Below are 13,571 nucleotides of genomic sequence, written 5' to 3'. Positions count from 1 at the left end.
CATAATAATTTGGAACACAGTGTATATGCCCACAATCAGGCCTGCAAGACAAGAAAGAGACGTTTTATTGTACGCATCTAGGGGGCGGTCCAGTCCGAGGGGTGTCGCTGTCTTGGTCCAGTGCCTCCTCTGTTCTTGTGATGCCGTCCTTCTTGCTTCGTGTGGCTGACGTGTCCTTACGTCATCAAGCTCCTGCACATGCGTACTTCACTGCCATGGGCAGAGTAAAACACTGTAGTGCGAATGCGCTGGGGCTCTTGACCTTTTCTGGTGCATGCGCACTGCCGTACTTTACTCTGCCCTCGGCAGGGCAGAGAAGTACGCATGCGCAGGAGCATGATGCCGGGGACACTGTGTGGATGACGTACGGGACGCGTCATCTACACAAAGCACCGAGGGAGGAGGAGAGGATCGCCCAGCAGGAGTATAATAAAAAGTCTTTGTCTTCTCCTGCAGGCATGGTTGGGGCATATATACAGCATTAGAGAATGCTGTATATCAGGCCTGAAAGGTGGCAGCCATGTCTCATGATAAAAACCTAGTGACAGGTTTGCTTTAAGCTTGTGGCCTCCCAGTGAGTAAAGTCGTAATAACGGCCATCTACGCACAGCTGCATTCTTTCCCCCCCATCCTTGATTGAGGAGCCACTCTCTCACCAAGGGCCAGTGTAGCCACACTCTTAAAGGATACTGTGATGGTATGCTCTTTCATCAAAGGATTGTCCTGCTGCTCAGCACACCAAAGCAATATCTTCAGTACAAGGAGAGAAGATTGGCGCACAAATGCTCAGTCTGTGTAAATTCATAATGCTCACTATTGTTGACCCCTCTTGAAATGTATTCTTAGCAACAAGAAAGAATCATCCTGAATTGTGCTTTTTTAAAGCACCAGTTTATTGCCAGCAGTCTGCAAATTCTGTGTTAAGCAAGTAAGAAAATACAAAGATAAAAATCTTTATAAAAAAAAAAAGAAAAAAAGAAAAGAATGTGTTAAATATTTTTGTCCAATAAATAAGTACATACAAGTATTCCACAAATGGCAAATAAAAAAAGTAAATAAAATTAATTTAAAAAAAAGTCACAATTTAAAGTTCCTTTAAAGGCACAGGAGTAAATACCTGTATATGAAATGCTTGCTAAAAGTGCAAAACGAAGTGCAATTAATGCAAGTACCTTTTTTGAGGCATCACACATTGGTCAAGAGATGCCCACCATTATAATTATGGCGGTTCACTTAATCCTTAATGGAAGTCTATCTTCTCCATATAAAATAACGAATACTTGTAATAAATTACAAAAGAATATTAAAATTTAATATTGAGTAAAAACCTCTCCCTACAATTCTTTTCCTAAGTAGAATTTATTTGTAACATTTTGAAATATCCTTGTTTAAGGGTTATGCAGTCTTTAAAAATGTACATCTTATCCTTCCACTGGCCAAAGTACAGTCTCATGTACAGTCCTAAAAGGCTGTTGAGTTTGGGTCAAGGGACCAACAGCCAGTCCATACATTGCGGCCTGAAGACCTTGTACACAGGACATATGAAACCAGCCTAAGGATGAGCCATAATATAATCAATGGGAATGACACTATTCACACCTCCATCAATTAGCTGCTCCAAGAGGTAGGGCGGAGGAGAGAACAAATAGCTTGCAAGATGATGCAACCATCAAAAGACTCTTGATCGGCAAGGATGCGGATGGTTGGATCCCGAACAATATAATATCGATGGCTTATCTTAATGAAAAGCCATGTACTTCTAAAGACTGGATAACCGACTTAGAAGAGTATTCAAGTATTCGACATAAAAGCCATATCTAGATTGAGCCTCCGCTGATCCATCTAGGGGTCACCAGCGGCTTTGTACATCCAGAAGGAACAATGGACAAGTGGCTACTTTCCGCATTTACTGCTATAGGAAATGGCCAAACTTGCTTGCTTGGTTACCTTCCATAGAAGAGAATAGAGCGCTGTGTAAATAGGATATAGTAGGAGCTGAATCTAGGCCTCATCCCGATGTCAGTTTTTTATGTATGTATGTATTCTTATTCATGTTTTCTACAGATAAAACATTTACTCATTATAGTCGATTGAACACCTGAACAGCCCTCTTTTTTTTTTTGCGGACTGTGTATCCACAAAATTAGCACAGAGACTGTCCCATTTCTGACTCATTACATACAAAAAAAATAAATAAAAAATGATGAAACATGGATGAAAGGCCATATACAGGATTAAGGCGTGGATGTTCATGCACATACACATAAATAGAAGCAGACAACTAGTAAACTTATTGTAAACTAAATACATACAATATAAAGCCAATGATACAGTACAAAAGAAATACTGTAATACCAGAATAATAAAAATAATACTATTATAGATTACAGACACAACAAACCCATTTAACAAAAGCCAGAGAGCACCAGATGACAGGTGCAATAACAGTGCCACTTATAGGCAAGTATGCATAGTTTTGGGCAGTAGTTAATGGATATAGCCCTGGTGGACATGGGGAAACGAGGTGGTGGAGGCATGAAGCATTTAGTGTTAAAGGGAATCTTTCACCAGGTTTTTGCCATGTCATCTGAGAGCAGCATTATGTAGAGGCGAAGACCCTGATTCTAGTGACGTGTCACTTACTGGTCTGAATGTTGTCATTTTGATACAATACAGTTCTCTCTACCGATCTAGCAGTGCTCTGAATGCAGAGTTGAGTATAACCCCGCCCACACCACTGATTGGCTGCTTTCTGTGTACACTGCATATTCACAGAAAGCTGCTTATCAGTGGTGGAGGCAGGTTACACAGACCAGGTGGACTAGGAGGCACGATACACCTAGTCCTGTAGTGATAATCTCCCGCTGATAAAACACTGATTTTTATTAAAACAGCAACACACAGCTTAGTAAATGACACATCGCTGTAATCAGGCTTTCAGCCTCTACATTATGCAGCTCTCAAATTATATAGTAAAAACCTGCTGACAGATTCCCTTTTAGCTGGCCACACACATTAGATAGCAGTCAGTCAACTCACATTTGACGCAATAGAGCATGGCGATGTGCTCTAGGAAAGTACGGCTGCCATATACTTTTGCTTATTTTCGTGCCAATATATCTAAAATATCTGCTGGCAAGCAGTGAAAATTTTCTTTTTTATTGTTTAGTTACTGTGTGCTTAAATTACTATGAGTAGTACTAACTGTATTTCCTCATTGGTCTAAAGGGAACTACATGATTATAAAATGTAAATTTCTTTCAAAAGATCATAAAGTGGAGGGGATTCTGTAGTTGAAAGGGTTTTCTTCACTTCTCTGGAGAAATGGGAAGTTTTATTAACAGCACAGTGAATTGTCTGGAGCACCTGAGAGAATTTGTTAGTGGGTGTTTGGTCCTATCCCGAAACCACAGAGAATGGTGCTGTGTACTAAAAAGCAACAGCCTAAACATTTTAGAATCTAACCAAGAAACAAAAAATGTAAATAAAAATACAATTATCATTAAAATATCACATTACATCATGATCTTAAATAGTTTAAAATATATTACAGTAAAAATATCATTTATCATGACTTCAAAATATATGATAAATGACAAAGTGCATCAGAAAACAGACGGATTACAGAGGAGCTGTACAGTTTAATCAGTGCTATCTATGGATGGATAGTATACTCTGTTTAAGCAAACTTCCACTCTGCTTTCTCCAAGGTGACATACGTCTAAGATGCAGATGACGTGCAGTCTGTTCCTCTTTCTTGCATATTCCAAAAGCTCATCTGAAATTGAGGCAAACATGTAGTCTAATAAAACACTTTAGGATAAAAAAAACAAACAAATTATTCCTTTTTAATCTCAAGTTCTTAAATTGCTTTAATTAAACAGTATGAAAATAAGGACATTTGCAAATGACTTGCTTTTTCTATCTGCAGTCATTCTCCTGCAATGAGAGACTTTACCTTTCATAGTGTACAGTTTCCATGGAGCTCAACCAACTAGTGCCAAGGAGATGGGTTAACTCCTAACATACCAGCCACCTCTCCAGCCCATTGATTTCTATGCTGAAGTTAGCTGCTCACCTTCCTCCAGCTCCTTTCTGACAAGCGGTTTTTGTAAATCTTGCAAAATCATCAGCCTCCACGCTTTCTGCTCTAGCGGTGTGCTTGTTCAAAGTTACAATTATTTCTACATGCAAAGACAGTTACAGCAGTCTAGACTCCAGAACAAACCACTGATAGTGGAATGTGTTACAGCAGAACTTATGCAGAGCTTTATAGTTCGACTATTCACCAGAACTGTCACTCAAGGAGATGAGCCCGCCCTGCCAGAATCCTGGAAGTGAAGAGACTGCATAGATCTGCGCTGCTCAAGATACAAATTAAAAATACCTAATTGCAAATATACAGTTACAAAAATGTAGTTACTTTAAAAGACGTATATGCACTTCTAAGATTGATGCCTTACTATAAAGATAGGTCTTCAATTTCAAGACAACTTCAGCTTTTATTTTCTTTTTTTTTTAAATTATTTCCTATTTACTGGCCATCAGTAACGTATGCCTAGTGTGTGCATTCAAATGATTACCGGTCATTGTCTTCTGCAGTTTCCAGCACTGCACCAGTCCTCTTCTGACCTGTTTGCTCACAACAGCATCATCTTCTTGGTCAGAAGTCATTTTCTCAATTCAAGTCTACGAGACTCAGAACGAGGCTCTCAGACTTATATTAAGAAGATACAACTAAATAGACCCTATAGGGGTAAAGTTGGCATATCCGGGGAAAGGTATATCCCAGATTTGCCAATCTAAGCCAACTCATGAAATACATGAATATATAGGAGAACAACGAGTTAATTGGCATAAAAAATATATAAATCTTTATTCCATCAAATTTAAAAGCGTACATAGTAGAGAGAAAAATGACATAATGCGGATAGTGTAGAGACACTCATTAGATTATCAGTGTGGCAAGATATGTTACAGAGTATACATATATAATCACGCATGTAGTTATAGTGGGACATGAGCAACATTGGTCATATAGCAAAAAACTGACATATCAAAATAATCAAACAAGTATAATAGTATAACCAGTAATGGTCCATAGGTATTCCATATTTATCAGATTTATCCTTGCCATATATATATCGGGTCTCCACCTAAATGACGCTCCCGCCCATAAGTTACCAGATACGTGCTACATGGAAATATAAAAATAGTCTCTTACCACAGAGAGTGTAAACAAGGGGAAGGTAAAGTGTGTGGAGAACGCACAACACCAACCCCTAGTCAGACACTACTTAAATTACCAGTGTGGCAAGATATATTGCAAAATATAGATAATAAACACATACATGGTCACGAAGGGACGAGGGCAACATATACAAAATAGAGTAAAGTTAATATGTCAAGATAGTCTGATGAGTATAATGATATGTCAGAAAACAATCCATAAATATTACCATAATCAGTAAATTTGCATTTGCCACATGCATCAAGCGTCCAACTCAGTAATATTCCCGCCCACAAATAGTCACATGCATGTCACATAGAGCAATAAAAAGTAGTCTCTTACCGCAAAAATTGTCACAGAGAAAGTAAGAGACTACTTTTTATTGCTCTATGTGACATGCATGTGACTATTTGTGGGCGGGAATATTACTGAGTTGGACGCTTGATGCATGTGGCAAATGCAAATTTACTGATTATGGTAATATTTATGGATTGTTTTCTGACATATCATTATACTCATCAGACTATCTTGACATATTAACTTTACTCTATTTTGTATATGTTGCCCTCGTCCCTTCGTGACCATGTATGTGTTTATTATCTATATTTTGCAATATATCTTGCCACACTGGTAATTTAAGTAGTGTCTGACTAGGGGTTGGTGTTGTGCGTTCTCCACACACTTTACCTTCCCCTTGTTTACACTCTCTGTGGTAAGAGACTATTTTTATATTTCCATGTAGCACGTATCTGGTAACTTATGGGCGGGAGCGTCATTTAGGTGGAGACCCGATATATATATGGCAAGGATAAATCTGATAAATATGGAATACCTATGGACCATTACTGGTTATACTATTATACTTGTTTGATTATTTTGATATGTCAGTTTTTTGCTATATGACCAATGTTGCTCATGTCCCACTATAACTACATGCGTGATTATATATGTATACTCTGTAACATATCTTGCCACACTGATAATCTAATGAGTGTCTCTACACTATCCGCATTATGTCATTTTTCTCTCTACTATGTACGCTTTTAAATTTGATGGAATAAAGATTTATATATTTTTTATGCCAATTAACTCGTTGTTCTCCTATATATTCTTATATTAAGAAGAGTAGTAATGGTCTGTGGTGAAATCCTGTAAGAAAGAGCTGCAGTCACAAGATGCAGGAGAGGACTGGCGCAGTGCTGTACACTGCACAAGACGGTGACCGATATTTTAATGCACACACTGAATGGCTAACTTTAAATATCTCTGTGGGGCCTGACTTTTGAGATAATTGCTCAAAATGTAAATCCTGAACAAACAATAAGCCAGAGTAACTCGTCTTGGCAAATAATGAAGTAGACTTTCACAAAAATCATATAACTTGCTTGTATACACAAACGTTTCTAACTAGATGCTGAACTAGTAACTGCTCAAGTCACCGGGAAGATAATGAAGTGCCTCAATATAGAAAAAAATAGAAGGGTATAATTTGGAGTCAGGAATATATATGCATGCATGGATTTTTCCTATCCATAAAATCTAATAAAGAAAGAAATTATGCACCAAAAACAGCATTAATATGCATTAAAAATATTTTCTGTAATAATTTCCAGGTACAGATACATCCACACTTTCATAAGTTATCCAGGCAATATACATTAAAAAAATATACTATACATTATTAACGTAAAAGGTATTGAACCATACATGGAAGTTATTTCATTTATGATCCCAAAGACAACAAATGGAGCCATGATGCACATGTAGGACTATCACTATTTAAATGGGACAATTTGAGGCTTGTTCGAGTCTTCGAGACTTATGGACATCTCAGTTCAGGGAGCATGGCCGGCATCAGCACTCGGCGCACCCGGGCAAGTGCCGGGGCCCTGAGAAGGCAGGGGGGCCCACTTGCCGTCGGGCACCCACGGCGCGCTATGGGACCCATGAGCGGAGGAGAGAGGCGTCAGCGCCTGCCATCCCCTCCACCCCCCCCCGCTTGCTCAGGGCCCCGGCACAATACTTACCTCTCCCCGTGCCTCCGCAGCAGCTCGGGCCTCTTCCGCGTCCTCTGACTGGCGTCTCAGGTCAGAGGGTGTGATGACTTCTTTCCACCGCGCCCTCTCCTGAGCAGTCACAGCGCAGAGCGAGAAGACGCCGGCGACGCTGAGTCCGGGGCAGCGGCAGCAGGTGAGGAGAAGTGAGGTAAGTATTTCATTTTTTTTTTTTTTTTTTAAATGTATGGAGGCATGAAGCATTATAGGAAGGGAGGGGAGGGGGGGGGGGGGGGGACAGCCTGCAATGGAGCATTATAGGGGGGAGAACAGCCTGCATGGAGCATTATAGGGGGGAGAACAGCCTGCAATTGGGCATTATTGGGGGGGGGGGGGAGAACAGCCTGCAAGGGGCATTTTATGGGGGGTGAACAGCCTGCAATTGGGCATTATTGGGGAGGGGGAGAGAGAACAGCCTGCAAGGGGCATTTTAAGGGGGATGAGCAGCCTGCATGGGGCATTATATGGGGGTACAGCCTGCATGGAGCATTATGTAGGGGGCACAGCCTGAAGGGAGCATTATAAGAGGGCCAGTATTCTGTATGGAGAGTTATATGGGGGCCAGTATCCTGTATGGAGCGTTATATGGGGGCCAGTATCCTGTATGGAGCGTTATATGGGACCCATACTGTATAGAGGACTATATGGTGCCCATAATACTGTATGGAGGACTATACTGTCCGGTGTGCGCTGTGAGGATTCGCCAGTTTCTGAGCTATTGTAGAATTTACAATAGATATCGCTCATGTAATGTAAGAAGTGAAATCTCTGGCATTGTACTAATATATATATATATATTATATATTATATATATATATATATATATATATATATATATATATATATATATATATATATATATATATATATATATATATATATATATATATATATATATATATATATATATATATATATATATATATATATATATATATTTCTCTGCGGTATCTGTGCATCATGAATCGTGGTATGTGTTAAAGGGGCCCACTAAGACACTCTCGCTCAGAGCCCACAAAAACCTGGATCCGGCCCTGACTGGAAGACCCAGCGACCAACAAGCAACAATCATGTAGATATGTGATAAACCTGTATAAAGTGAGTAAAATGCAAGTTGTGTTACAATATTGGTCGATAGTAGAGATGAGCAAAGAGATTGGCGCTGCACTGGTACTCTGTGGCAGTCGGACCATGGCAGTGAGAACTTCCTAGTTGTAGAAAGAGCAAGAAGTGGCCATGATGCCGGTATCCCAGTCCTGGCAGAGGAAGACTGCACGGCCCTGGTCTTAATGCACTGTAATATGGCATCACTCATTTACTCATTGTGAAATGAGTGAGCTCCAATTTACATTTCTTACCTTGAAGAGAAAGCCATAGGCGCTCTTGAATCTCATCATTACTTGCACCAGCAGATAGAGGATTGGGCAGATAGTTTATACCAAATAAACGAAAGTTTTCAAACATTGGTAAAGACACTTCTATCGCTATGTCCTGATTTATACCTGTTGAAACAAATGCAAACTCTTTAATAAATCTGCTTATAGCATGTGCATTACAACTGAAAGAGGGAGGCACGAGATTAGAAATCCTATTCTGCAGTCATTTTGAAACAAAACCTGTCAAAATGAAAGGTCTATATAAAAGGTCATTTGCACAATACCCGAGGTCATATGCTGCTTTGTATTTTTTTTTTTTTAGACAAATAAAAACAAAAGACTGACACAGTTAATAGGAAATTTAGATATGCAATACAAACATGAGTTTGATATGTTTGTGTGAAGCAGGCTCTAGGTATCGCACCATTTAAAGAGGTAGTGGTTGCCAAAAGGGGAAGAAAAAAAAAACAATGCAGAGCCCACAACCCAAAACAAGTGAAGATGGGGCTACCACTTCCAAAATAGGTGCAGGTCCCACAGGTCCTGTGGATATGCCATAAGTGTCTGAGGTGGGAATACAACCTTTAACTTCCCCAGTCTATTATTGAGCAGAACATTTTATCTAAGTAAAAAATGTAGTATTAAATAAGCACAAAATCACACTTTTTATGTTTATTGTGAAAACTGTATGAACCCCTTCCTGACACATACATGTCCTAATTTAGGCGTGGGTGTTAGAAGTGGGATCAGGAACTGATAGCTGCCCTCTAACAGCAGTAATCAGGGCTAGCTTGTATCGCTGATGTTCAATTATCGTGACATTTAAATGGTTCCGTTAGAAGTTTGGGTGCCCATCAGCTCCCCCATGTCAAGACCATGTGCTAATAGGTTACCATGCCAGTTGGATCATAATCAGGGCCAGTGTCACAGCCATCTTTGCAGTCCATTGAAGCCCAGCCTTAGGTTAGGCTTCATGGAAGATCCTAATTTTTAACTATATGCTGCAATAAGGAAGTGTTTCAGTCCCCTGTGGGATTTGAACCCAGGACCCCAGCGCTGCAAAGCAACACTGCTAACCACTGAGCCACCGTGCTGCCCATTAAATCTCAGGAAATGGGGAAACAAAAATAAATAAAAGTTTTGGTTTTCTTTTTTTATATATTTTGAGCAAAATAAATAGGTTGGCATCACTGTATTCATAATGACCTGAAGAATCATGTTGCCAGGTCAGGTTTACCACACAATGAACGCCGCTCATGCCTCTTCACATTGTCAGTCTTCTTTCCCCCCTGATTGCACCATGCCCTTAAATGCAAAACCTAAAAAAACAATGGTGGTATTGCATTTTTTTTTCACCATTGCATCTCACTTGGAATTTTTTTCCCTGCTTTTCGGTACATTATATAGAAAAAGGAATGGCATCAAACAAAACTATAACCTGACCCACAAAAAAACAGCACTCGTGACTATTTCAATAGAGAAATAAAACATTTTGGCTTATGGTAAAACAGGACGTAAAAAACTAAAGCAATATAAGTGTTACATTTGGTTGAATTACATTCACATAATTGCAGTAATAAAAAAAAAATCACATCGTGTTTATAGAAGCATGGATTTTATTACTTACCCAGTATGGTCAGTTGATAGTGGCCAGGCCTGCTGGCCCTGGAAAATCTGTGCCATGGGCTTAGATCTGTAACTTTTGCTGGATGAAGGTTGTATGGCTTCAATATATCCATGTGTTTGCAGTCAAATATCTGAGTCAAACTTTCCAGAAAGAAGTTGCCATAGAATAGATGTTCTTTCACATTGTGCTTAACCTCAGACCATAAGGGGTTCTCCCAGGATAATGTATGACAGGAGGTCTCACTTGTTTCACTGTCTGCACCATGGCTTCCAGCTACTTCATCAGCACATGTAGGAAAAAAAACACAAGACAAAAGGTTAAACAGTAAATCTGTTCACGGGCACTGAAACATCCTGGCACATTGGACAAAATCGAAAGTTACGTCAAGTACTATATGGTGCCAATGTAGGTTGAGTCACAGGATACTGGAAATTGATTATTTGTTACTTATCATAAAATCCTGTTCTGGTCAAATTTATCTGGGGGACACAAAAAACGTGGGTTATAGCTGCTGCCAGTAAGAGGTGGACACTAAATAGTTAAAAGGATTGTCCGGCCTTAGAGTGACTGAAGACTTGTAGGGTATGTGACTGCAGTCATGTGAATCCTCAATGAGTGCACTGTGCGCTGAGAGGATTCTCTGATGCTGGGAGTGGGCGGTCAAGTTACTGCAAATAAGTGATTTGCATACTTCCAGATACATTCCAACTAGACATGTCTGGCCATGCTCAATACACTTGCATTGAGCGAGGCCGTGCCCATCTAGTCAGCATGTGACTGCATGTATGCAAAACAAATACCTTGGGTCACGTGCCCGCCATCGGAGAATCCTCACAGTGTGCAATGCTTGCGATGTGAGGATTCACAAGTCTGCAGTCACCTGTCCAAGACAGATTTGGATGGTAGGTTCAAGAAGCAGGAGTGGGGGGAAAAAGCCAAATTCTCTGATTAGATATATTACAAAATTTCTTACAATTGTACTATTGGTTTATGCAAAGTTTTCTGAAATATAGTTCTCGTTTAAGGCTTTTGTTTTTGATGCATCTGCTTTTGAAAGGATTGTCCATTTAATAATATATATATATATATATATATATATATATATATATATATAAAAAAAAATAATAATGCGCCAAGGGTAGGTAATGCTAGAAATTAAATAAGCTTTGACACAGTTGCTCAAAAGTCACACGTCTCTTTGTGAGTTCTTCTATGACATGGCTGTAGTGGTTACAACTTGTCTACAACACTGCAGCCAATCACTAGGTTCAGTAATGATGCAGAGGCAGAGCGCACAAGACCAGCGAGGCCAGGGATTGGCTACTGTGTGCTTGTAAAAAGGAGATCACCGCTGCAGCAGGCAACAAAGAACTCAGGGGAACAGCGGCGTGGAAGTGACTTTAATGGGTAAATGCTTCTCGTTTTGGATTTTCTTTCATGCATTATTTAAACACTGCCTTTTTAAAATTAAAAAACATGGCTGAGCCCTTTAAAAAACAGATTCTTTCAAAACAAAAAGCCTAATTATGAATGTGGACACTGCCCAAAGTGTACAGAGATGATTTGAGGGACACTGCCATCTTCCGCTATACACAAAAACAGCCATACTAATAAAAACCCTGGACATATTATACACACATGTAATAAGTGTTTAAAAAAAAAAAAACTAATTACATGCAACACAAAACTAATGTTCTGAGAAAAATCACCTTCAAAATGTGGTGATTCTGGAGATCTGGTGACAACGTCTTGGTCTGAGTGCAGCGGAATTGGGGCATTTTCTGGTCCGGCAACAGTACTGAAGGAGAAGAAAAAAAAAAATGATATTAGGGATCAGGAGTGGACACAGACAGAAGAGGGCCCCTGGGCAAGAACAGTGTATGGGCCATTTGCAATTCAATAGCTTCTTAATGTGTCTGTGATAGAAACTGCTTGCAGTTTTGAAGGCGGATGTGGCCCCCAACCTCTTGTGCCCCTGTGTGGCTGCACATGTTGCACCAATGATATGATCGCCCCTGCTAAGGATCTTCTGTGTCACCGGAGTGCAACAGCTGATTGATGGGAGCACTGGAAGGAAGACAGCAGCATTTAGCACTGTTGCTTAGCTGTGCTGGGATCAATGGTTCAAATCCATCTAACATCTGCAAGGAGTTTGTAAGTTCTCCCTGTTTTTGCTTGGTTTTCCTTCCACACTCTGCAGACATACTCATAGGGAACATAAATAGTGAGCCCCAATGGGGACAGTGCATGGGGATAATGCATGTAAAGCACAATAGAATATGTTCGCGCTATATATGCAAGCATATATGCTGATCTAATATCGATGGCCTATGCGAAGGATAAGTCATCAGTATCATCGTCATGGAAAACCACATTAAGATGCATCCGGAACTGTAAGAAAATCACTGAGATGAACTTTCCGATTAATATGCTCAAAAAGATCTCTGCTAAAGAATTGGTCCATGCTTGTTTCAGATTATTTTAAATCTACTTCAAAAGTAGCATCCACTTTTAAATTTAATATTTTTTAATTGGACTGAAATGAGACTGGAGCCTCTGAAATTCAAATTAATGGAAATATTATAAAGTTACAAGTCATTTTAATTGGCTTTGCAGACAAGGGGACAATGAAGAGCACATTTTCGAATTATTTTAGTGTAACATTGATGTTGATGTCATATTTTAGGCCCTCCCTAAAAGCCTATGGACACCTGAATTTCATCATGTGGTTTGTCCAAGACGCTGCCTTCACTAGATGCATCAGCACAACTTCCTTCCTATACGGATTTCTCCTTCTACGTTCCATGAAGGATCCTCTCTGAAAGACGCTTATATAGAGTGTGTGATCTTTTTTCCCCTCCTATACCCTGCAAAGTTCAGAATGTGTGTGTCCTCCCCATTTACATCCTGATACTGTATAGCCTCTATGTGATCTATCCTTCCTGAACACTTGGGATGCTTTCTCCCCTCTCCAATCTAATGTACAGCCTTTTTTCTCTCCCTGCTGGTATCTTTGTCACGAAGAAAAGAAAGAATTTGAACAGAAAGATCTGACACCGGTGTCGTAAGTGTGCTATAGGATCGGTGTGTGAAGCATCCAGACAGTCGGCTATATACAAGAATTGCACAGACACTACAGTTGTATAGTCTTCAAGGTGACCTATAAATATGACTTTAATGGGAATTTGTCAGGAGCTTTAGGATCACCATACCAGTTACAATGCTGGCTAGAGTAGCAAAACACAAGTTAAAGCATCCTTTCTTGGCTGCAAATGGATATTTCA

The 13,571-nt window shown here is 39.8% G+C and overlaps 1 protein-coding gene across 3 annotated transcripts in view; it reads right to left on the bottom strand.

Moving 5' to 3' along the window:
* Nucleotides 1-433: 433 nt before the first annotated feature.
* The window catches only part of RADX (RPA1 related single stranded DNA binding protein, X-linked), a 73,617-nt gene continuing 60,479 nt past the window's right edge, over nt 434-13,571 (bottom strand). Inside the window, exons 11-14 of one of the 3 annotated variants that reach the window (XM_073641192.1) lie at nt 11,997-12,085; nt 10,288-10,563; nt 8,643-8,786; nt 434-3,778 (exon numbers count right to left, since the gene is read on the bottom strand). In XM_073641192.1, the coding sequence (XP_073497293.1) occupies nt 3,642-3,778; nt 8,643-8,786; nt 10,288-10,563; nt 11,997-12,085 (646 nt within the window). In that variant the 3' untranslated portion in view covers nt 434-3,641. The remainder of the gene's footprint in view (nt 3,779-8,642; nt 8,787-10,287; nt 10,564-11,996; nt 12,086-13,571) is intronic. The other 2 variants (XM_073641190.1, XM_073641191.1) reach the window with 2 other exon arrangements.

The sequence above is a fragment of the Phyllobates terribilis genome, unplaced genomic scaffold (genome assembly GCF_046119375.1).
Source record: "Phyllobates terribilis strain yellow unplaced genomic scaffold, ASM4611937v1 Scaffold_7__3_contigs__length_470593459, whole genome shotgun sequence".
Lineage (NCBI taxonomy): Eukaryota > Metazoa > Chordata > Amphibia > Anura > Dendrobatidae > Phyllobates > Phyllobates terribilis.
Note: the sequence above shows the minus strand (reverse complement) of the source record. Positions and strands in the feature narration are given on the sequence as shown.